Source organism: Melanerpes formicivorus, unplaced genomic scaffold (assembly GCF_026170545.1).
Source record: "Melanerpes formicivorus ecotype bairdi unplaced genomic scaffold, bMelFor1.0.p_v2 SCAF_114, whole genome shotgun sequence".
NCBI lineage: Eukaryota > Metazoa > Chordata > Aves > Piciformes > Picidae > Melanerpes > Melanerpes formicivorus.
This window is the reverse complement of record NW_027142466.1, coordinates 629,240-652,871: the sequence shown is the minus strand read 5'-3', so window position 1 is coordinate 652,871 and position 23,632 is coordinate 629,240. Positions and strand designations below refer to the sequence as shown.

Genomic DNA, 23,632 nt, shown 5'->3' with positions numbered 1-23,632 from the left:
CAAGTTCGAGCTCCCCTCCCCGCTCCCCTCCCCGAAGGTCACCCCAGTTCCCCTCTGCCCTCCCTCATGGAGCTTCCCCCCCATATGGGTCCCTTCTGTCCCCCCCTCCCCAAAACGGGGGCCACAGGGACACCCCCATCTCCGCCCCACCACCCCCCAGCGCGCTGGCCGCGCCCCCGCTCTCCCGCCGGACCCGGGGGCGGTGCTGGGGCTGGGCCGAGCCCAGTCGTGCGGAGCCGAGCTGAGCTCAGCCGAGCCGAGCTCAGCCGAGCCGGGTAGGACCGTGCCGAGCAGGGTCGTGCAGAGCCGACCCAAACGGAGCCAAGCTTTAGCAAGCTCGGATGAGCCGAGGCTAAACAAGCTCAGTCTAACCGAGTTCAGCCGACCCGAGACTAAACAAGTTCGGCCGACCTTAGCCGGACCGAGACGAGCCTAAACGAGCTCAGTCGACCCGAGCCGGACAGAGCCAAGCTGAGCCGAGTTGAGCTCAGACGAGCTGAACCAAGCCGAGCCAATTCGAGCCGTGCTGAGCTCAACCGAGCCGAGCCGAACCAAGCCGAGCTGAACTGAGCTTCGCTGGATCGGAACGAGCTCAGCAGAGCCGAGTTCAGTCGGGCTGGGTCGGACTGAGCCGAGCCGGATCGTGCAGAGCCGAGCTCAGCTGGGCTGTGCCGGGTCGGAGCGGACTGAGCCGAGCCGAGCCGAGCCGGGATGCTGCGGTACCTGCTGAAGACGTTGCTGCAGATGAACCTTTTCGCCGACTCGCTGGGGACCGAGGGCTCCAACTCCTCCCAGCTCCTGCTCGGCATCAACCGCTCCATCGCCGCGCTCGGGCTGCCCTCCGGCAACGGTACGTCACCTGTCCCTGCAGCCCCCTGTGCCCCTGCCCTGCTGTCCCCCGCTCCCTCTGTCCCGCTATCCCTGTGCCTCCGTATCCCTCTGTTCTGCTATCCCCGTGTCCCCATGTCCCCCTGTCCCCCTGTCCCCCTGTCCTGCTGTCCCAGGGTCCCCGTTCCCACTGGTGATGCTGGAACTAGCCTGTAGCACCCCAGCCCCGGCCGGGACCACACTGGAACCGGTCCCTGGTCGCCAAACTGCCCCCTGGCCCCACTCTGAGAGCTGCTCCGTGTCCCAAATCGGGATTGACTCGCTGTCCCCGGATCAGCCCCGTGTTCCCACACAGGCTGTCCCCTGTTCTCAGTCAGTGAGTGACCCAGTGCCCCACACCAGGACCAGCTCTACGTCCCCAAACTGAGACTGCCCCAGTGTCCCCAAACCAGCCCCAAATCAGTGTCACCGGCTTGGTGTCCCTGGGCTGAGAACCGGGAGTGATTCTGCGTCCCCGGGCAGTCCCTGTGACTCAAGACAGGACCAACCCCGGGTCCCCAGATCGGGAACAACTCTATGTTCCCAAATCGACCTCTAGACCTCAAAATGAGACAGACCCAATGTCCCCAAACCAGCCTCGTGTCCCCAAATCCCAAAGCAGGAGCCGCCCCCTCTTCCCAAACTAGCCCCATGCTCGCACACCGACCCCCAGACTGTGCACTGGGACTGACTTCAAGTCCGTGATCTGCCCACAGACCCCGAACTAAGGGCAGCCCCACGTACCCAAACTGTCCCCGTGTCCTCACACCCTTCCCCTGACTTGGAGCTGGGAGAAGCTCTGTGTCGCCAGACCATCCCCCGTGCCCCCTCACCACTTCTGTGTCCCTAAACTGATTCCCACACCCTGGAATGGAACTCAACCCCCAGTGCCCAAACCAATCCCTAGACACCGAGACAGGAGTAACTCAGTGTCCCCACAACAGCCCCATGTGCCCACCCCTCAGCCCCCGAGCTGGGGATCATCCTCCTGTCCCCAGAGCAGCTCTGTGTCCCTGAGCCAGAAGGACCCAGCTGTCCTTAAATTGTCGAACTGTCTACAAATCAACTCCCAGACCCTGAGCCAGGAGAGACCCCAGGTTTCCAAGCCAGCCACGTGTCCCCAGACCGTCCCTGTGTTCCCAGCCCAGTCCTGTGACTCCAAAAGATCCCTGGGGCCCTGAGCCAGCAGGGACCCCAACATCCCCAGACTGCCCTCCTGTCCCCAGGCCACCCCCAGACCCTGAGCTGGGACCAGTCCCATATCTCCAAAGCAGCCTCATGTCCCTGGGGCAGGAGGAACTTGAGTGCACCCAAAGTGTCCCTGTGTCCCAAACCAAGCCTCAGCCCCTGAGCTGATTGAGACACTGTGTCCCCAAACCATCTCCATGCCCCCAAACCGATGCCGCATCCCCGAGCCAGCTGTGGATACTGCGGCGGGGGGGTGGGTGATGGGGGGTAGGTGATGGGGGGTGGGTGATGGGGGGTGGGTGATGGGGGGTGGGTGATGGGGGGTGGGTGATGGGGGAGGTGTCCACCTGAATTTTAAGCCCTTTTGGAGCTTCCTCCCTGATTTTGATCCCATGACCCCCTCCAGCTGGCTCTGGGTGGCCGATGGCAGTGGGAGAGGTGTCCCCAAACGCCTGCGGGACCCCCATTGTCCTGGCACAGCTGGCAGAGCGCAGGAGGGGACCTGGCCTCAACCCCCTCCTCAGCCCAATTAGCCACCGGGCCAGCTGCGGCCCCCTCGGCCCCCGCTGTGCCCCCCCCACCCTGCTGTCACGCCACGGGGTGCCCGGTGCCCCGCAGTATCCTGCCCGGTCCCCATGGCAGCCGCATCCCATCCCCATGGCAACGCAGCCCCGCGCCCGGGGGGGGGGCCAAACGCGGCCTGAACCCCCCTGGAGCAAAAGGGGGGCAAGGGGTGGGACACACGTGTGTGGGGAGCTGTGGGCAGGTGTGGAAACATGGGAGTGGGGCATGTATGAGCATGCATGGCACCATGTGCATGTGTGTGAGCATGCATGGAGCTGTGTGCATGTGTGTGCATGGAGCAGTGTGCACGTGTGTGAGCATGCATGGCACTGTGTGCATGTGTGTGCATGGAGCAGTGTGCACGTGTGTGAGCATGCATGGCACTGTGTGCATGTGTGTGCATGGAGCAGTGTGCATGTGTGTGAGCATGCATGGCACCGTGTGCATGTGTGTGCATGGAGCAGTGTGCACGTGTGTGAGCATGCATGGCACTGTGTGCATGTGTGTGCATGGAGCAGTGTGCATGTGTGTGAGCATGCATGGCACTGTGTGCATGTGTGTGCATGGAGCAGTGTGCATGTGTGTGAGCATGCATGGCACCGTGTGCATGTGTGTGCATGGAGCAGTGTGCACGTGTGTGAGCATGCATGGCACTGTGTGCATGTGTGTGCATGGAGCAGTGTGCATGTGTGTGAGCATGCATGGAGCTGTGTGCATGTGTGTGCATGGAGCAGTGTGCATGTGTGTGAGCATGCATGGAGCTGTGTGCATGTGTGTGCATGGAGCAGTGTGCACGTGTGTGAGCATGCATGGAGCTGTGTGCATGTGTGTGAGCATGCATGGAGCAGTGTGCATGTGTGTGCATGGAGCAGTGTGCACGTGTGTGAGCATGCATGGAGCTGTGTGCATGTGTGTGCATGGAGCAGTGTGCATGTGTGTGAGCATGCATGGAGCTGTGTGCATGTGTGTGCATGGAGCAGTGTGCATGTGTGTGAGCATGCATGGAGCTGTATGCATGTGTGTGCATGGAGCAGTGTGCACGTGTGTGAGCATGCATGGCACCGTGTGCATGTGTGTGCATGGAGCAGTGTGCATGTGTGTGAGCATGCATGGCACCGTGTGCATGTGTGTGAGCATGCATGGAGCTGTGTGCATGTGTGTGCATGGAGCAGTGTGCATGTGTGTGAGCATGCATGGAGCTGTGTGCATGTGTGTGCATGGAGCAGTGTGCACGTGTGTGAGCATGCATGGAGCTGTGTGCATGTGTGTGCATGGAGCAGTGTGCATGTGTGTGAGCATGCATGGAGCTGTGTGCATGTGTGTGCATGGAGCAGTGTGCATGTGTGTGAGCATGCATGGAGCTGTGTGCATGTGTGTGCGTGGAGCAGTGTGCATGTGTGTGAGCATGCATGGTGCTGTGTGCATGTGTGTGAGCATGCATGGAGCTGTGTGCATGTGTGTGCATGGAGCAGTGTGCATGTGTGTGAGCATGCATGGTGCTGTGTGCATGTGTGTGCATGGAGCAGTGTGCATGGAGCAGTGTGCATGGAGCAGTGTGCACGTGTGTGAGCATGCATGGAGCTGTGTGCATGTGTGTGCATGGAGCTGTGTGCACGTGTGTGAAGTGTGTGCACAAGTGTCTGTGTGTGCATGGAGCAGTGTGCATGGAGCAGTGTGCACGTGTGTGAGCATGCATGGAGCTGTGTGCATGTGTGTGCATGGAGCAGTGTGCACGTGTGTGAGCATGCATGGAGCTGTGTGCATGTGTGTGCATGGAGCTGTGTGCACGTGTGTGAAGTTGTGTGTGCACAAGTGTCTGTGTGTGCATGGAGCAGTGTGCATGGAGCAGTGTGCACGTGTGTGAGCATGCATGGTGCTTTGTGCCTGTGTGTGCATGGAGCAGTGTGCACGTGTGTGAGCATGCATGCCCTGTGTGCATGTGTGTGCATGGAGCAGTGTGCACATGTGTGAAGCTGTGTGTGCACAAGTGCCTGTGTGTGGCTGCTCAGGGACGTGGTTAGGCACTGGCTGCTGCACCCCACCAGGATGTGTGTGTGCAGATGTGTGCAGATGTGTGCAGATGCACGCCTGGGGGTGTGTGCACGTCCCTGTGTGTGTCAGCGGGCTGCTGCGTGCGCCCCGTGCCCGTGCACACGCCTGCCGTGTGCCTGCAGTGACACGCAGGGAGCGCAGCCTGAGCTGCAGGGCCAGCCGCGGTGGCGCTGGGGGCACAGCTGGGCCCAGCCAGCCGGACCCCAGCAGTAACGAGCACTAATTAATTACCCCAGCCTTAATTAATGAGCGTTTGTTAATTCCCACTTGCGTGTGGCAGCCACACAGCCCCAGTCTGGGGCACTTTAACCCCAAAGTAAGAGTTTTCTGCAACCTGGTGTCACAGCTACAGAAAATCAGCAGCTGAGCAGGGGGAAAAATCTGCAGGAATTTAGCCCCAAAGCCTGAGCCTGAACCCCCTGAGCCTGAACCCCTGAACCTGAGCCCCCTGAGCCTGAACACCCTGAGCCTGAACCGCTGAGCCTGAACCCCCTGAACCTGCACCCCTGAGCCTGAACCCCCTGAACCTAAACCCCCTGAACCTGAACCCCCTGAACCTGGACCCCTGAGCCTGCACCCCTGAGCCTGAACCCCCTGAACCTAAACCCCCTGAACCTGAACCCCCTGAACCTGCACCCCTGAGCCTGAACCCCTGAGCCTCAACCCCCTGATCTGGAACCCCTGAACCTGAATCCCCTGAGCCTGAACCCCTGAACCTGGACCCCTGGCCTGAACCCCCTGAGCCTGAACCCCCTGACCCTGAACCCCTGATCCTGAACCCCTGAGCCTGAACCCCTGGCCTGAACCCCCTGAACCTGAACCCCCTGAGCCTGAACCCCCTGAACCTGAACACCTGTGCCTGAACCCCTGATCCTCAACCCCCTGAGCTTCAATCCCTTTAGCCTCAACCCCCTGAACCTCAATCCCTTTAGCCTCATCCCCCCGAGCCTCAATCCCTTTAGCCTCATCCCCCTGAGCCTCAACCCCCTAAGCCTCAACCCCCTTTAGCCTCAACCCCTTTAGCCTCAACCCCCTGAGCCTCAATCCCTTTAGCCTCAATCCCCTGAGCCTCACCCCCTTTAGCCTCACCCCCTTTAGCCTCATCCCCCTTTAGTCTCATCCCCCTTTAGCCTCATCCCCCTTTAGCCTCATGCCCCTTAGCCTCACTTTTCCCCCAAGGACACCCATCTGGAATCTGGGAGGAAAAGGGATGTCTCTGGGAGGGCAGCTGCTCTGTCCCCCGTCCTTGTTCCGATATGTCTGAGGTCTAACAGGCTCCTCCTGGTCCTGCTCCCACCACACCAGGACTCACCATGGTGGGGGAAACACTGGGCCAAGACCTGGCCCCACTTCATCTCATCTCCTGGGTGTGGGGAATCCACTGGGCTGAGATCTGGCTGCACCACTTCTCACCCAGTGGTCATCTCATTTCCCGGAGGAGAATAAAGTGGTCTGAGACCTGGCCTCACCTCATCTCACCTCCTCCTCACCGAGCCAAGCAGCCTCTGGATCCAGGAGAGAGCTGTAGGAGCTGGTGGAGGATGCTCAGACTCCCCCCACAAGCACCTCCCTAGGAGGGCTTTCAGGACCACCTCCCCTTCTCTTCTCGGCAGAGTCCTACCCGCCGCTGGAGGACACAGCGCCCCGCATCGTGGAGCACCCCACGGATCTCCTGGTCTCCAAGGGGGAACCGGCCACGCTGAGCTGCAAGGCCGAAGGTCGCCCCTCACCCGCCGTGGAGTGGTACAAGGACGGCGAGCGGGTGGAGACGGACCGGGAGGACCCCCGCTCCCACCGCACCCTCCTGCCGGGGGGGTCGCTCTTCTTCCTCCGCATCCTCCACGGGCGGCGAGGCAAACCCGACGAGGGGGTCTACGTCTGCGTGGCCAGGAACTACCTGGGGGAGGCCACCAGCAGGAACGCGTCGCTGGAGGTGGCCGGTGAGGGGCTGGGGGCGGTGCAGGGGCTGACAGCGGCTCCGTGGGGTGGGAAACGGGTAAAATAGAGTGGAAAGAAAGAACAGGAAAGCGAAAAGAAGTGAAAATAAAATGAAAATAGTCAATATAACTGAAAATAAGCGAAAACGCGGGAAAATAAATGAAGATAAATGAAAATAAATGAACACAAGTAAACCCGCTGGACAATAAGGGAAAGGAAATTAAAAGAAGTGGAAAGAAAAGTAAAAAGGGCTGAAAATAAGAGAAAATATGGCAAAAGACGTGAAAATAAGGGAAAATATCTAAAAATAAGTGAAAACAACTGGAAATAAGCGAAACAAAGAAATGCAAAGCAGTGAAAAGAAATGCAAAGAAACGAAGATAAAAGCTTAGAAATAGTTTCATAGTTTCATAGTTTCATTCAGGGTTGGAAGGGACCACAAGGATCATCTAGTTCCAACCCCCCTGCCACGGGCAGGGACACCCCACACTAGATCAGGCTGGACAGAGCCTCATCCAGCCTGCTCTTAAACACCCCCAGGGACGGGGCCTCGACCACCTCCCTGGACAACCCATTCCAGGGCTTCACCACTCTCATGGTGAAGAACCTCCTCCTCACATCCAGCCTGAATCTCCCCACCTCCAGCTTCATTCCATTCCCCCTAGTCCTATCACTACCTGAGATCCTGAGCAGTCCTTCCCCAGCCTTCCTGTAGGCCCCCTTCAGATACTGGAAGGCGACAATTAGGTCACCTCGGAGCCTTCTCTTCTGCAGACTGTACAGCCCCAACTCCTTCAGTCTGTCCTCATAGGAGAGGTGCTCCAGCCCTCTGATCATCCTCGTGGCCCTTCTCTGGACACGTTCCAGCACCTCCACATCCCTCTTGTAATAGGGGCTCCAGAACTGGACACAGTACTCCAGGTGGGGTCTCACCAGGGCTGAGTAGAGGGGGAGGATCACCTCCCTCGACCTGCTGGCCACACTTCTCCTGATGCAGCCCAGGATCTGATTGGCTTTGCGGGCTGCAAGTGCACACTGAGAGCTCATGTTGAGCTTTTTGTCCACCAGCACCCCCAAGTCTCTCTCCTCAGGGCTGCTTTCCAGCCAGTCACTGCCCAGCCTGTATTTGTGCCTGGGATTGCCTCGACCCAGATGCAGGACCCTGCACTTGCTCTTATTGAACTTCATGAGGTTGGCCTGTGCCCACCTCTCCAGCCTGTCAAGGTCCCTCTGGATGGATCCCTTCCCTCCAGCGTGTCTGCTGCACCACACAGCTTGGTGTCATCAGCAAACTTGCTGAGGGTGCACTCAATGCCACTGTCCATGTCCCCCACAAAGATGTTGAATAAGATAGGTCCCAGGACTGATCCCTGAGGGACTCCACTTGTCACTGGCCTCCACTGGGACATGGAGCCATTGACAGCCACTCTTTGGGTGCGACCATCAAGCCAGTTCCTTATCCATCTAGTGGTCCACCCATCACACCCATGTGTCACCAGTTTGGAGACCAGGATGTGGTGCGGGACAGTGTCGAAGGCTTTGCTCAGGTCCAGGTAAACGACATCAGTTGCTCGCCCCTCATCTATTAATTTTGTCACCTGCTCATAGAAGGCCACCAGGTTGGTCAGGCAGGATTTGCCCTTGGCAAAGCCATGCTGACTGTTCCCAATCACCTCTTCACTATTCTTTTGAGCGAGTAGTGACTCCAGGAGGATCTGTTCCATGATCTTTCCAGGCACAGAGGTGAGACTGACTGGCCTGTAGTTCCCTGGTTCCTCCTTCTTGCCCTTTTTGAAGATGGGGGCAATGTTTCCCCTTTTCCAGTCTGTGGGGACTTCACCAGACTGCCAGGACTTTTGAAATATAATAGAGAGGGGTTTAGCAACCTCATCTGCCAGTTCTCTCAGCACCCGTGGGTGTAACCCGTCGGGTCCCATGGACTTGAACACTTTCAGGTTCTTCAGATGATCACGAACCTGATCTGCACTTACAATGGGCAGTTCTTCCTCCCTGTCCCTGGCTTTGACTTCCATAACATCAGGAGTGTGGCTAGAGGCCCTTGCAGTGAAGACTGAGGTAAAGAAGTTATTAAGTACCTCAGCCTTTTCCTCATCACAGGTGACCATGTCACCATTTTCTTTTCTGAGGGGGCCCACACCTTCCCTAGTCTTCTTCTTCCCATTAATATACCTGTAAAAGTTCTTAGTATTCCCTTTAATCTCCCTGGCTAGATTCAACTCAAACTCTGCTTTGGCTTTCCTGACCAGGACTCTTGCTGCTCGGGCAGCTTCCTTGTATTCCCCCTGTTCTACCTGTCCTTCCCTCCACTTCCTGTAGAGTTTCCTTTTAAGTAATAGTGTGTCCAGTAGCTCCTTGCCCATCCAGGCAGGCCTCCTAGCATTCTTACCTGCTTTTCTCTTTGTTGGTACACAGAGCTCCTGGACACAGAGGAGGTGGTCCTTGAATACTGACCAGCTGTCCTGGGTCCCTCTTCCCTCCAGGGCTTTGTCCCATGACACTTTGGCTAGCAGATCCCTGAAGCGATCAAAATCTGCATGCCTAAAGTCTAGGGTCGTGAGCTTGGAATACTTCCTCCTGATTGCCCTGAGGATGTTAAATTCAACTGCTTCATGGTCACTGCAGCCTAGGCCGTCTATGAGCCTCACATTGCTTACCAGCCCTTCCCTGTTGGTGAGAACAAGGTCCAGCATAGCACCATTTCTTGTTGGTTCCTCCACCATTTGGAGGAGGAAGTTGTCTTCTATGCAGTCCAGGAACATCCTGGATTGCTGGTGCCTTGCTGTGTTGTCCCTCCAGCAGATGTCCGGGTGGTTGAAATCACCCATGAGGACCAGGGCTTGTGACCTGGAAGCTGCTTCTATTTGCCTATGGAGGGCCTCATCTGCTTGGATCTGCTGGTCAGGTGGCCTGTAGGAGACTCCCACAGTAATATCTTCTTCCCCTGTCCTGCCTTTAATTTTGACCCATACACTCTCAACTAGCTTATCATCCCTCCCCAGTTGGAGCTCCACTGATTCCAACTGGCTATTGACATAGAGGGCAACACCTCCTCCTCTCCTTCCCTGCCTATCCTTCCTAAAGAGTTTATACCCATCTATGCCTACATCCCAGTCATGGGATTCATCCCACCAAGTTTCAGTAACAGCCACTATGTCGTGGCAAGGAAAGAAAACCGAAAAGGAGTGAAAATAACGGGAAATGAGGCAAAAGAAGTGAAAAAATAAATAGAAGGGGAAAGAAATGAAAATAAGTGGCAATAAGTTAAAATATTTGAACGTAAATGATGTGAAAATTGATTGAAACTCAAAGGGAAGTAGTGAAAATAAGCGGAAATGAATTAAAAAGAGAGAGAGAGAATGCTTGGAAATGATGGAAAGGAAAATGAGTCAAAATAATTCGAAAGAAGTGGAAGGAAAAGGAAGTAAATAGAAGAGAAGCAGAAATCGGTGAAAAGAATTGGAAAATAAGTGGAAATCGGGGAAAGCAAAAGGGAATAACTGAAGTGAAGTGAAAATAAACGGAAAGAATGAAACCCAGGGGGGGAATGGAAGTGACCAGAGAGCAATGAAAACAGTGAGAAAGAGATGAAAGTCAAGGAAAATCGACTGAAAACACAGGAAAATGGGTGAAAAATCGTTGAAAATCAGTTAAAATTTATCTAACCCAAGTCACATCCCCTGAAATTTGTGTGCCAGGTGTCCCCCTCCGGCCTCCCCTGCTGTCACCGTTGGGTGTTTTCAGGGGGACTGGGGCTGGATTGGGGAGGGCACAGCCCTGGGCCACCATCCCTGAGCCCCCTCCATGCTGGGAGCTGGGAGATGCCCTGCACCAGGGGTGGGGAGCCTGCAGCGGGGCTGATGGTGTCACCCACCCTGTCCCCAGTGCTCCGCGACGACTTCCGACAGCCCCCAGGGGACGTGGTGGTGGCGGCAGGGGAGCCCGCAGTCCTGGAGTGCGTCCCTCCGCGGGGCCACCCCGAGCCCAGTGTCTCCTGGAAGAAGGATGGTGCCCGCCTCAGCGACAAGGACGAGCGCCTGACGGTGAGGGGCACGGGGGTGACCCCACGGGTAGGGGTTGGGGAAGGTCTCTCCCCCTTGCCCTGGCTCACCCGAGCTGCTCGGTAGATCCGTGGTGGGAAGCTGATGCTGGCCAGCACCCGCAAGAGCGACGCTGGGGTCTACGTCTGCGTAGCCACCAACGTGGTGGGCGAGAGGGACAGCGAGCCGGCTGAGCTGGTGGTCTTTGGTGAGTGGGGGATGTCACTTCGGGGGTGTCACAGGGAGCTGGGTGCCACCCCAGTAGGACTGACGGCCGCCCCGCAGAGCGCCCAGCATTTGGCAAGAGGCCACTCAACCAGGCAGTGCTGGTGGAGGGGACGGCAGAGTTTCCCTGCGAGGTGCTGGGGGACCCCCGGCCGGCGGCTCGCTGGCGCAAGGAGGACGGCGAGATGCCACCAGGAAGGTGAGTGGTGGGTGCTGGGGCTGGTGTGGTGGGTGCCAGAGCCAGGCTGGAGTGCTCAGAGTGTCTTGCAGCCCCCCCTGCATCCCCGTGCCATCAGGTATCTGCACTGCACCCCACATCCCCGTGGGATTCTCCAACCTCATCACATCCCACATCATCTTCACATCCCACATCCCTATCATGTCCCACGTCCCATCTTCATCCCACACCTCCATCACATCTTGTGTCCTCCTCATAACCCCCCCCATCCCCCCCCGCCCCCCCATCACACCAACACCCCCATCACATCCCACATCCCAACCACATCCCACATCCCCATCCCACATTCCCGCTTCCCATCCCCACCACAACCCAATTCCCCACGCCATGCTCCAGCACACCCCATGCCCTCACCCCATATCCCGGTCACATCCCGATTCCCCATCCCATTCCACAGGCCCATCCCATCCCGCATCCCCGCCACACCCCCGTCCCACATCCGCCCCCTGCCCCCCGGCGTTGCAGGTGGGAGGTGCTGCCGGACAACACCCTGCGGCTGCGCCGCCTGCGCCCGGAGGATGAGGGCACCTACACCTGCGTGGCCGACAACAGCGTGGGCAGGTCGGAGGCGTCGGGCACCCTCACCGTACACGGTAAGGAGGTGATCCCTGTGGGGAGCACCCCTGGGTGCTGGTGACAGCCAGGTGAGCCTTCTCTCCCCAACGCTGCCCCAGTGCCCCCCCAGCTCATCACAGGGCCCCGCGACCAGACAGTCAGCCCCGGCCAGAGCGTCACCTTCCAGTGCCAGAGCAAGGGCAACCCACCACCCGCCGTCTTCTGGCAGAAGGAGGGCAGCCAGGTCTGTCCCTGCCACTGTCCCCACCCCTGCCTGCATCATCATCACCCTCATTTCTGTCACTTTCCCTGTTCACATCCTTATCTCCAACCCTATTCTTGTCCCCATCCCCATCCCAGCTCTGTCTCCATGCTTTTCTCATCTTCATCCCATCCCCATTTCCATCCCCTCCTGATCCCTGTCCCCATCTCAAACTCCATCCCTGTCTCCATCCCATCCTCATCCCCATCTCATCTCTGTCCCATCCCTGCTCCTGTCTCTGTGTCCAGCCCAGTTCCCATCTCCATCCCCATCCCTGTCTGTATCTTCATTCCTATTCCTGTCCCTGTCCAATCCCACTCTCATCCCATCCTTGTCCCCATTCCTGTCTCTATCCCCATCCCTGTGTCTTCATCCCTGTTCCTGTCCCTATGTTTGTTCACATCCCTATCTTTGTCCCTGTTCACATCTCCATTCCCCTTTCTATCCCCATCCATATCCTCATTCCAGTGCCCATCCTCATCCCATTCCTGTTCCCAGACGACCTTCCTCACTCATCCCGGTCCCTCCCCAGACGCTGCTGTTCCCGGGCCAGCCCTCGCCCGCCCCGAGCCGGGTTTCGGTCAGCCCGGGGGGTGCCATCACCATCACCGAGGTACAGCCCTCCGACGCCGGCTCGTACCAGTGCCAGGCCATCAGCGTGGCCGGCAGCGTCCTGGCCAAGGCTCGGCTGCGGGTGGCAGCTGGTGAGTGCCGGTGCCGGCAGCGAACGGGCACAGCTCGGCAGCGAACGGGCACAGCTCGGCAGCGAACGGGCACAGCTCGGCAGCGAACGGGCACAGCTCGGCACCGAACGCTGCGTCCCACGCAGCTCCTCTTCACCGCAGCTTCGGCCGAGCACTTCCCGCCGCCGGACCACCGTGATCTCGCCAACCGGACGGTGCTGCCTGTGGGGACGACGGCGTGGCTGCCGTGTCGGGTGGGTGACGGGGACCCCCCGGGCAGCGTGGGGTGGCTGAAGGATGGAAGCGTCCTGGTGGGTGCTGAACCCCGCATCAACCTGCTGGAGAATGGCACTCTGGAGATCAGCGAGCTCCGGGTGAGCCGGCCCGGAGCAGGGGCTCAGGGCACCCACCCACCGCGGGCACCTGGGGGGCAGGAGTGCAGGGTTCAGGGATGTGGGTGCAAAGTGGGCTGGGTGCTCAAGGGAGTAGGTGCACAGGGTGGTGGGTACAAGGGGTGGTGGGTGCAAGGGGTGATGGGTGCAAGGGATGATGGGTGCAAAGGGTGGTGGGTACAAGGGATGGTGGGTGCAAGGGGTGATGGGTGCAAGGGGTGGTGGGTAGAAGGGGTGATGGGTGCAAGGGGTGGTGGGTGCAAAGGGTGGTGGGTGCAAAGGGTGGTGGGTGTGAGGGATGGTGGGTGCAAAGGGTGGTGGGTACAAGGGGTGATGGGTGCAAAGGGTGGTGGGTGCAAAGGGTGGTGGGTGCAAGGCGTGATGGGTGCAAGGGATGGTGAGGGCAAGGGATGATAGGTACAAGGGGCAATGGGTGCAAGGGGCAATGGGTGCAAGGGGCGATGGGTGCAAGGGGTGATGGGTACAAGGGATGGTGGGTGCAAGGGGTGGAGGGTGCAAGGGATGGTGGGTGCAAGGGATGGTGGGTGCAAGGGGTGGTGGGTGCAAAGGGTGGTGGGTACAAGGGATGGTGGGTGCAAGGCGTGATGGGTGCAAAGGGTGGTGGGTGCAAGGGGTGATGGGTGCAAAGGGTGGTGGGTGCAAGGGGTGATGGGTGCAAAGGGTGGTGGGTGCAAAGGGTGGTGGGTGCAAGGGGTGATGGGTGCAAGGGATGGTGGGTGCAAGGGGTGATGGGTGCAAGGGGTGGTGGGTGCAAAGGGTGGTGGGTGCAAGGGGTGATGGGTGCAAGGGATGGTGGGTGCAAGGGGTGATGGGTGCAAAGGGTGGTGGGTGCAAAGGGTGGTGGGTGCAAGGGGTGGTGGGTGCAAAGGGTGATGGGTGCAAGGGGTGATGGGTGCAAAGGGTGGTGGGTGCAAAGGGTGGTGGGTGCAAGGGATGGTGGGTGCAAGGGGTGATGGGTGCAAAGGGTGGTGGGTGCAAAGGGTGGTGGGTGCAAAGGGTGGTGGGTACAAGGGATGGTGGGTGCAAGGGGTGATGGGTGCAAGGGATGGTGGGTGCAAGGGGTAGTGGGCACAAAGGAAGTTGGGGACTAAGGGTGGGGATACTCAGGGTGGTGTGTACTCTAAGAGGGGGTGCAAGGGGTGGTGGGGCCAAGGTGTGGTGGGTGCCAAGGTGCCAGGGTGATGGGGCAGGAGCTGTTCCCCTTGCAGGTGACAGACTCCGGGCACTACGAGTGCGTGGCCTCCAGCTCTGTGGGTGAGACACGCTGGGGCAGCACCCTGGAGGTGCAAGGTGGGTGACAGGTGACAGGGACATCACAGGACAGGGGACACCATGGCTCTGGGGACAAAGCCACCCCAGGTCTCCATGTATCACCCCACAGGTGACAGACCCGAGCTCTTCCCACCTTCTCCTAAGCCCAGTGTCCTCCCGGGGCCACCCTCCCCCCCTGTGGTCACCAACGTCACCCAAAGCAGCGTCACCCTGAGCTGGAAAGGGAATGAGGACAGCGGCGGCGCTGCGGTCACCTCCTACGTAGTGGAGGCTTTCAGGTACCACACAAGCCTGGCTCCAGGCGTGTGACGTGGTGGCCTGGTGCCACCCCGCCATGGGTCACCTCTGTGCTCCAACAGCCAGGCAGTGGGTGGCCCATGGCAGACGGTGGCAGCTGGCATAGAGGGTGAGACCTACACGGTGAGCGGCCTGGCCCCTGGCACTGTCTACCTCTTCATGGTGAGGGCAGCCAATGCCTATGGGCTCAGCGACCCCAGCGATGCCTCGGAGCCTGTGCAGACCCGAGGTGAGACCCCAGGTGGCACTGGTGAGTGCCCATGGAGCCACTGCCCCTGAGTGCACCCCTGCTTGGTGACAGCGGTGGAGGTGCCATGGACCCACTGCTCCTGAGTGCACCCCTGCTTGGTGACAGCAGTGGAGGTGCCATGGAGCCACTGCCCCTGAGTGCACCCCTGCTTGGCGACAGCAGTGGAGGTGCCATGGAGCCACTGCCCCTGAGTGCACCCCTGCTTGGCGACAGCAGTGGAGGTGCCATGGAGCCACTGCTCCTGAGTGCACCCCTGCTTGGGGACAGCAGTGAAGGTGCCATGGAGCCACTGCCCCTGAGTGCACCCCTGCTTGGTGACAGCAGTGGAGGTGCCATGGAGCCACTGCCCCTGAGTGCACCCCTGCTTGGCGACAGCAGTGGAGGTGCCATGGAGCCACTGCTCCTGAGTGCACCCCTGCTTGGCGACAGCAGTGGAGGTGCCATGGAACCACTGCCCCTGAGTGCACCCCTGCTTGGTGACAGCAGTGGAGGTGAATTGGAACCACTGCCCCTGAGTGCACCCCTGCTTGGTGACAGCGGTGGAGGTGCCATGGAGCCACTGCCCCTGAGTGCACCCCTGCTTGGCGACAGCAGTGGAGGTGCCATGGAGCCACTGCTCCTGAGTGCACCCCTGCTTGGTGACAGCAGTGGAGGTGCCATGGAGCCACTGCCCCTGAGTGCACCCCTGCTTGGTGACAGCAGTGGAGGTGCCGTGGAGCCACCATGCTTGTGTGCAGCCCTGCCTGGTGGTGCTGATGGAGGTGCCCACGCACCCACCACCCTCGGGTCCAGCTCCCCTTGCTGACACCGAGGCAGGGATGCTTTTGCATCCATCACTTTGGGTGCATCCTCAGCTGGTGACATGAGTGGAGGTGTGCAGCACCAGCCGCCTTTGGCTCTGTCTCCTGCTGATGCTGCCGGAGGTGCCAGTGCACACAGCACCCTTGGGGGCATCTCCACCCAATGATGCCGATGCATACGTCCACGGATCCACCACAGGAATATGGTGTCCCCGCGGCATTCCCACTTGCTGACATCAGTGGAGGTGCCCACGGACCCACCACCCTCTCATATTTTGGGCAGAAGCAAGCCCCACACAGCAAGAGCTGGACCTCGATCAGATCCAACAGGAGCTGGCACAAGTGACCGTGCACCTCCAGGAGCCCGTGGTGCTGCCACTGGGCACCGTCCGCCTCTCCTGGACCGTGAGTGCTCCACCCCGCCACCGGTGCAGGTCCCCCGGTGCCCATCTGCTGCCACCCCACCCACCCTCCTCTCGGGTCCTCAGGTGGAGCACCAAGCAGCCTTCCTCCAGGGCTTCCGGGTGCTGTGCCGGCGGCGCGGCGGGCGCTGGGAGGAGGCGCGGGCGGGGCGGGAGCCGGCGGAGCGCGGAGTGCTGCTCACCGAGCTGCGCCGCGGCCAGGACTACGAGGTGAAGGTCAGAGCCTACTTCAGGCACCTCCAGGGGCCCGACAGCGCCGTGCGCGCCCTGCGCACCCCCGAGGCGGGTGAGTGTGGGCGAGGGGAGGTGTGCACAGAGCTGGGTGTGCATGTGTGTGCGTGTGTGCATAGAGCTGTGTGCATGTGTGCACACATGGAGCTGGGTGTGCATGTGTGTGCATAGAGCTGTGTGCATGTGTGTGCACACATGGAGCTGGGTGTGCATGGGAGTGCATGTGTGTGCATGTGTGCATAGAGCTGTGTGCATGTGTGTGCACACATGGAGCGGGGTGTGCATGGGAGTGCATGTGTGTGCACACATGGAGCTGGGTGTGCATGGGAGTGCATGTGTGTGCATGAATGTCATAGGTGTGCATGGGTGTGCACGTATGCATGTGTGCACACACATGGAGCTGTGTGTGTTGTGTGTGTGCACACACGGAGCTGTGTATGTGTTGTGTGTGCATACATGGAGCTGTGTGTGTGCATGGAGCTGTGTGTGTTTTGTGTGCACACATGGAGCTGTGTGTGGTGAATGTGTGTGAACATGGAGCTCCATGTGTGTGCACACATGGAGCTGTGTGTGTTGTGTGTGCACACACGGAACTGTGTGTGTTGTGTGTCTGCCTGGAGCTGTGTGTGTTGTGTGTGCACACATGGAGCTGTCTGTGTTGTGTATGGAGCTGTGTGTGTTGTGTGTGTGCACACATGGAGCTGTGTGCACAGCCCTGACAGCACCGTGCGTGCCCTGCTTTCCCCTGTGGGGAGTGGGTGGGGGGTGAGGAGTGTTGGGGTCTGTGGGGACTCCCCCTGCAGCACATCCCACCTGTGTCCCCGGGCAGCTCCCAGCGCCCCCCCGAGGGCTGTCAGCGTGGCCGGGAACGGCACCAGCGTCCGCATCTCCTGGCAGCCGCCGCCGCCGGCCGAGCAGAACGGCGTCATCCGGGACTACCGGGTAAGGGCAGCGGCGGTGGGCACCTGGCAGGGCTCCTCTGCCCTCCTTCAGACTGTGCCGCAGTACTGCCACGTGTGGCATTGTCCTCCCCATGACACCAGGTCATGGTGTCCTCATGGGTGTCCTCCATGTGACACCTCGGGGTGACGTTCCGTGGGTGCCCCACCATGACCCCATGTCAAGCTGTGCCCCATGGCACCCTGTGATGATGTCCTCAGGGATGATCCCTCCGTGATGCCATGTTACGGTGTCTCTGTGGGTCCCACCTCCATCACGTGTCCCCTGTGTCAGCCTGGTGTTCAAGGCCAGGCTGGATGAAGCCTTGAGCAGCTGAGTCTGGCTGAGAAGTGCCCCTGGGCATGGCGGGAGGTTGTAGGAGATGAGCTCTGAGGTCCAGTGTGAGCCATTCTGTGATGCCATGTCCCCATGAGTGCCTCCTATGACACCATGCCGTGGTGCCCACATGAGTGCCCCCTATGACACCATGCCGTGGTGCCCCCATGGGTGTCTCCCATCACTCTTCCTGCTCCCCAGATTTGGTGCCTGGGCAACGAGAGTCGCTTCCACATCAACCAGAGCGTGGAGGGGACGGTGCTGGCGACAGTGCTGCGGGGCCTGGTCCCCGGCGTCCCTTACCGTGCCGAAGTCGCTGCCGCCACCGGTGCCGGCGTGGGCATCCGCAGCGCTCCCGTCCCCATCCGCATCGGTGAGTCCCTCAGCACAACCGCCGCCGCGGGCCGGGGCCGACAGAGGCCGCCCCGGTGCTGGGGGTCGGCCGCCGGGCACCCCCACCGGCGCGTGCCCGTGCGCACTGTCCCCGCAGCGGCGCCGTCGGAGCGGGACGCGGGCCCGGGGCGCGGCCGCCGGCTGGCGGAGCGCTGGGCGGAGCTGGCCACGCGCCCAGCCTTCATCGCCGGCGTCGGCGGCGCCTGCTGGCTGCTGCTCGCCGCCTTCGCCGCCTGGCTCTACGGCCGACGCCGGAGGAAGAAGGAGCTCAGCCACTTCACCGGTACTGGGGGGCGCTACCCGTGGGACCTCCCCCGTACCCCTGGCACCCTTCACCCCTCCATCTGCCCACCGCCCCTCTCTTTGCAGCGTCCTTCGCCTATACGCCCACCGGTAAGCCCCTAGGTGCCGCGGGGACGCGGCGCGGCCCTTCCTCACCCTCACCCTCACCTCTTTCCACAGTTGCCTTCCCGGCTCCGGCGCGCGGCAGCCCCAGGTACCCCCTCCCAGTATCCCTCAACCTCCCCAAGACCCCCGGTGCCGACCACCAGCACCCCTTCACCCTGTCTCCTTGCAGGGCGGCTGCCAGTGCTGGTTACCCATGGCTGGCGGACACCTGGCGTGGTGCTGGCAGTGGTGCTGGCAGTGGTGCTGGCAGTGGTGTTGCAGCCACCGCTTGCTTGGGCGCCACCGAAAGATACTACAATGGTGAGAGGTCGTCACGGGGTGGGTGGCTTGGGGGGGGCCGTGGTCAGCGCTGACTGTTGCGGTTGCCTGGTGCAGATGCTGGCATCAGCAGATACATCGCCCAGACCGAGCAGTTTGGGGCAGGGGCCGCCGAGGGGCCGGTGTACAGCACCATCGAGGTGGGTGCTGAGGAGCTCCACAGCTTCCCCCGGCCCTTCTCACACCATGGGACACCCTACCCCGGGGGGGGTCCCCAGCCGATGGATGTCCCAACCCCACAGGCACCCCGAGGCTGGACTGAGCAAGGTAGGACAGGTGGGAGGGACATGCAGGTGCTGGTGGCACTCTCTCGGCACTGTCTCTTCCATGCAGCCCCCTGCCCTGGGATTCACTGAACCAGGGGGTGCCCAGCTGGGCAGGAAGGCCACCAGCAGCCTGGGCTGGAGCAGCAATGGTGTGGGCAGCAGGAGCAGGGCAGGGATTGTGCCCCTGGGCTGGGCACTGCTGAGGCCAGCCCTGGAGTGCTGCCTTCAGCTCTGGGCTGCTGGCTGCCAGCAGGAGCTGGAGAGGCTGCAGCAGGGCCAGGGAAGGGCAAGGAAGCTGGGGAAGGGTGTGGAGAAGAGGGCTGGGGAGGAGCAGCTGAGGGAGCTGGGGGTGGGGAGGCTGGAGGAGAGGAGGCTGAGGGAGACCTCCTTGCTCTCTGCAGCTCCCTGCAAGGAGGCTGGAGCCAGGTGGGGCTTGGGCTCTGCTCCCAGGGAACAAGGGACAGGAGAAGAGGCAATGGCCTCAGGCTGCCCCAGGGGAGGTTCAGGTTGGCCATGAGGAACAATTTCTTCTCCTTGAGGGTTGTCCAGGCCTGGCCCAGGCTGCCCAGTGGTAGATTCCCCATCCCTGGAGGTTTTTCAGAGCCCTGGAGCTGTGGTGCTGAGGGACCTGGTTTGGTGGTGCCCTGGCTGTGGGCAGGGGCAGTTAAGGATTGGACTCCATGATCTGAAAGGTCTTTTCCAACCCAGACAACTCCATGATTCTAATGTTCCATAATCCTTCCACAGGGCCCAAGGGGAAGAGGTTGGGGCAGGCAGTGAAACCCCCAGTGGTGAGCTGGACAGAGCTGCTGCCCCCCCCGCCCTCGGCCAGCGAGCTCAGCCAGTGCACTCAGGAGGAGGAGGAGGAGGAAGAGGAAGAGGCAGCCCAAGGGTAAGTGTGGCAGCCTGGGGTGCCCAGGACATGCTGGCCCCAGCATCCACCCTGCGACCCCCGCCTCACAGGTTGGGCACAGGGCAGTGGTACCCTGGTGAGGATGTTCCCTGTGCCACCGCTGCGTCGTCTCCCACTGCCTCCTCCGGCTGCCGCTCCACGGCCACGCTGACGCCGTCCCCCCGCGCCCCCGAGGACGCCCCCCGCCCGCGCGGCCCCGAGAGCCCCCGCCTGCCCTGGTAGGAGATGTGCCCTGCTGGGGCTGGCCATGTCGAGGGTCTGATGTCCCACCAGGCTCTGGATGTGCTATTGGCATCCAGATGTCCCACCGCGGTCCAGGTGTCCCACCGCGATCCATCCATGTTGTCACCACCAGCCCTGCCGTAGCATCTTGCTCCAGCTGTGCCACTGGGGTCCGGGTGCCCCATTAGGGCCCAGATGTCCCCCTGGGGTCTGGGTGTCCCATCATGATCCACTCATGTTGTCATAACTGGGCCCTACAGGATCATCATGGTCCAGCTGTGCCATTGGAGTCCAAATGTCCCCGGGGTCCTGCTGTCCCATTGCAATGCAGCCATGTTGTCACCACCCATCCCTGAGCTCCAGATGCCCCAGTGGGGTCCGGATGTCCCCCCACACCCTGGGTGTCCTGCTGTGATCCATCCATGGTGTCAGCACCCAGTCTTGCCCTGCCCCCATGATCTGGCTGTGTCACTGGAGTCCAGATGTCCCACTGGGGGCTGCATGTCCCGTCACAACCCAGCTGTGCTGCCCTGGCCCAGCTGTGCCATCAGGGTGCCATTGCAGTCTGGATGGTGCCAGTGGGATCTGGATGTGTCACCACTGTCCAGATAGCCCTTTGTGATCTGTCCTCACTGTCACCATCCAGCCCTGCTGGCTGGCTGTGCTCCAGCTGTGCTGTCATGCTCATGGTGTGACAATCCAGCTGTGCCGCCATGCTGCAGATGCACTGTCACAAGCTGGCTGGGACGGTGTCATCCAGCTGTGCAGTCACCACCTGGCTCTGCCATGATCCAGCTGTGCCATCACACTGCTGGCATGCCACCGAGATCCAGCTGTGTGGTTACAATCCAGATGTGCACTGAAATCCAGCTGCATTTTGGTCCAACTCTATTACAATGCAGCTGTGCTGCTGCAGTCCAGCTGTGCTGTGATCCAGATGTGTGTTTGCAATCAGGCTGTGCAGCTGCAGTCCAGCTCTGCTGGGACTCAGCCATGCAATCCAGCTGTGTGACTGCAGTCCAGCTGTGCTGCGAGCCAGCTCAACACCTGTAATCCAGTTCTGTGGTTGCAGTGCAGCTGTGCTGCTGCAATCCAGCTGGCCTCCAGATGTGCAATCGAGATCCAGCTGTGCCATCACACCCCTGCTCCCTGTAGTTGTGATCCAGTTGTGGTCTTGCCACCCCGCTGTGCCACCGCCCTCACCCAGCTGCCCGTCACAAACCCTGCCATGCAGCTGCCATCCAGCTGTGGCTCTCCAGCCCATCTGTACCATTCCCCTCCAGCTGTGTCGCTCTGGCTTTCCCTGGCACTGGTTTGGTGCCCACCAACCCCCGCTCCTGGCACCCCGCCCCAGCCTCACCCCCTGCCCCTCTTTGCCAGGAGACTCCCCCCGGGCACCGCCACCCCCCCGCGAGCACCCAGCCCCCCGTCGAGTCCTGATGCCAGCGAGGGCCACCCGCCCCGATCCCGCCGCGCCCCTGGCACAGGTGAGCCCCGGTGGGGTCAGGTTTTTTCGGTGGGGACACCGGCCCCGGGGAGGTCCTGACGCCGCCGCCACCCCGCAGGGAAAAGCCGTCGGGAGCCGCCCCGGAGCCGCCCGAAGCCCCGAAGCCGCTACCGCCGGGAAAAGCCGCAAGGAGGTGAGGTGGAGTCACCATGGGGGTCCAGGGGGTGGCGCATGGTGGGGCTCAACCTTCTCCTCCCCCCTCCAACCGCAGACCTGCCGCCGCCACCGCTGCCACCGCCGGGCCAGACTCCGGTGCCGGAGCCGGAGCCGAGCGGGGCCGAGCGCAAGGTGCCCCCGCAGCAGCCCCCCCGCGGCGGTAAGGCCGAAGCTACCGACCGCCGGGCACCCTTCTGGGGTGTCACCTCCGGACCCCATCCTTGTCCCCTTCCCTCGCAGATGACGTCATCCCCTACGTCAAACCCTCCGGCCTGCCCCGAGGGCAGGTGTCCGGCAGCTGCTCCACCACGGGCAGCGTCTCCTCCCGCGGCTCCGGCAGCTCCCGCGGGCACGGCTCGGGGCGCAGTCGGACGCCGGCGGACCGCGGCCAAGGGACCGGACATCGCCGCCGCCCGGGGCCCTCATTTCCCTGTCCGACGCAGGAGGAGCGATGAGGAGGAGGGCGACGTGGTGGCAGGGTCGGGGACACGGGGATGGGGACGTGGAGGGGACGAGTGGGATGGTCTTTAATTTTGGAGTGGCACAACGGAAATAAGGCTGCACAGAGCCAGCGGCAGAGCGAGGAGGGACAGGCTCAGGGTGGGACAGGGACAGCTGGGAGGGACCAGGATGCGCAGGGAGGGTTGAGGGCTCTGGAGACAAAGGCAGTTGGGAGGGACAAAGATGCTGGGGAGGGACAAGGATGCTTGGGAAGGGTGACCCTGGGCACAAGGGCAGTTGGGAGGGATGAGGATAGTGGGACAGACAGGGATGCTTGAGAAGGATGATGACTCTAGGGACAAGGAAAGTTGAGAGGGAAGAGAATGTTGGGGAGGGGTGAGGATGCTCAGGAAGGATGAGGACCCTGGGCACAAAGATGGACAAGGATGACTGAGGATGCTTGGGAAGGCCAAGGACAGTCACTAGGGATGAGGTCAATGGGGAGGGATGAGGATGCTCAGAAAGGATGAAGACCCTGGGACAAGGACACTGGAGAGAGACAAAGACACTGGGGAGGGACAAGGATCCTTGGGTGGGATGAGGACCCTGGGGATAAGGAAAGTTGTGAGGGATGAGGATGCTGGAGACAAGGACAGTTAGGAGGGACAAGGATGGTTGAGGATGCTTGGGGAGGCCAAGGACTGTCACTAGTGATAAGGACACCAGGGAGGGAGGAGGATGCTCAGGACAGGCAAGGACCCTGAGAGCATGAAGATGCCTGAGGAAGCCAAGAGCAGGCACAAGGGGTTGAGGACCCTGGGGAGTGACAAGGGAGGGATGAGGACACTTGGAGGAGTGTTCAGGACATTCGTGAAGGACAAGGTGGCTTGGGAGGAATGAGCACAGCTGAAAGGGCCAAGGATGATCAAGATGGGACAAGGATGCTGAGGAAGGATGAAGACAGGAAGGACAAGGACAGAGTCGTCATTGGAGGATGGTCAGGAGGAAGTGACCCTGGGGAAGGACAAGGACACTTGGGACATTGGATGAGGATGGCTGGGGGGATGAGGATACTGGGGAAGGTGGAAGACACTGGGGAGGACAAGGGTGGGGACAGCTGTGATGGTCAGTGGTACCTGGGCTGGATGAGGGTGGTTGGGGATGAGGATCCTGGAGGAAAAGGACACCAGGGGAGAGTGAGGATGTTGGGGAGGGATGAGGCCCATGGGGAGGGATGGTGCCACTTGGGGAGGACAAGGATGGGGACACTGGGGAAGGATGAGGACACTTGGGATGGGCAATGGCACTTGGGCTGGATGAGGGTGACTGGGGGCATGAGGATACTTGGGAAGGAGGGCATGGGAAGGAAGAGGGCACCTGGGAGGACAGGGACACCGGGAGGACAGCCACCCACGTTG

General features: G+C 60.8%; 1 protein-coding gene across 1 annotated transcript; it reads left to right on the top strand.

The window, feature by feature from the left end:
• Positions 1-711: 711 nt before the first annotated feature.
• On the top strand, positions 712-22,302 carry ROBO3 (roundabout guidance receptor 3). The gene is made up of 25 exons (XM_068167253.1): positions 712-850; positions 6,285-6,611; positions 10,513-10,670; positions 10,755-10,875; positions 10,953-11,091; positions 11,596-11,723; positions 11,805-11,929; positions 12,480-12,651; positions 12,793-13,004; positions 14,252-14,333; positions 14,425-14,593; positions 14,675-14,853; positions 15,949-16,067; positions 16,151-16,370; positions 17,145-17,257; positions 17,792-18,266; positions 18,353-18,479; positions 18,561-18,691; positions 18,767-18,976; positions 19,723-19,867; positions 19,939-20,106; positions 21,491-21,597; positions 21,676-21,750; positions 21,829-21,933; positions 22,014-22,302. Exons 1-25 carry the CDS (start codon positions 712-714, stop codon positions 22,226-22,228), a joined length of 4,161 nt encoding a protein of 1,386 aa, XP_068023354.1. The 3' UTR covers positions 22,229-22,302.
• The last annotated feature ends 1,330 nt before the right edge of the window (positions 22,303-23,632 follow it).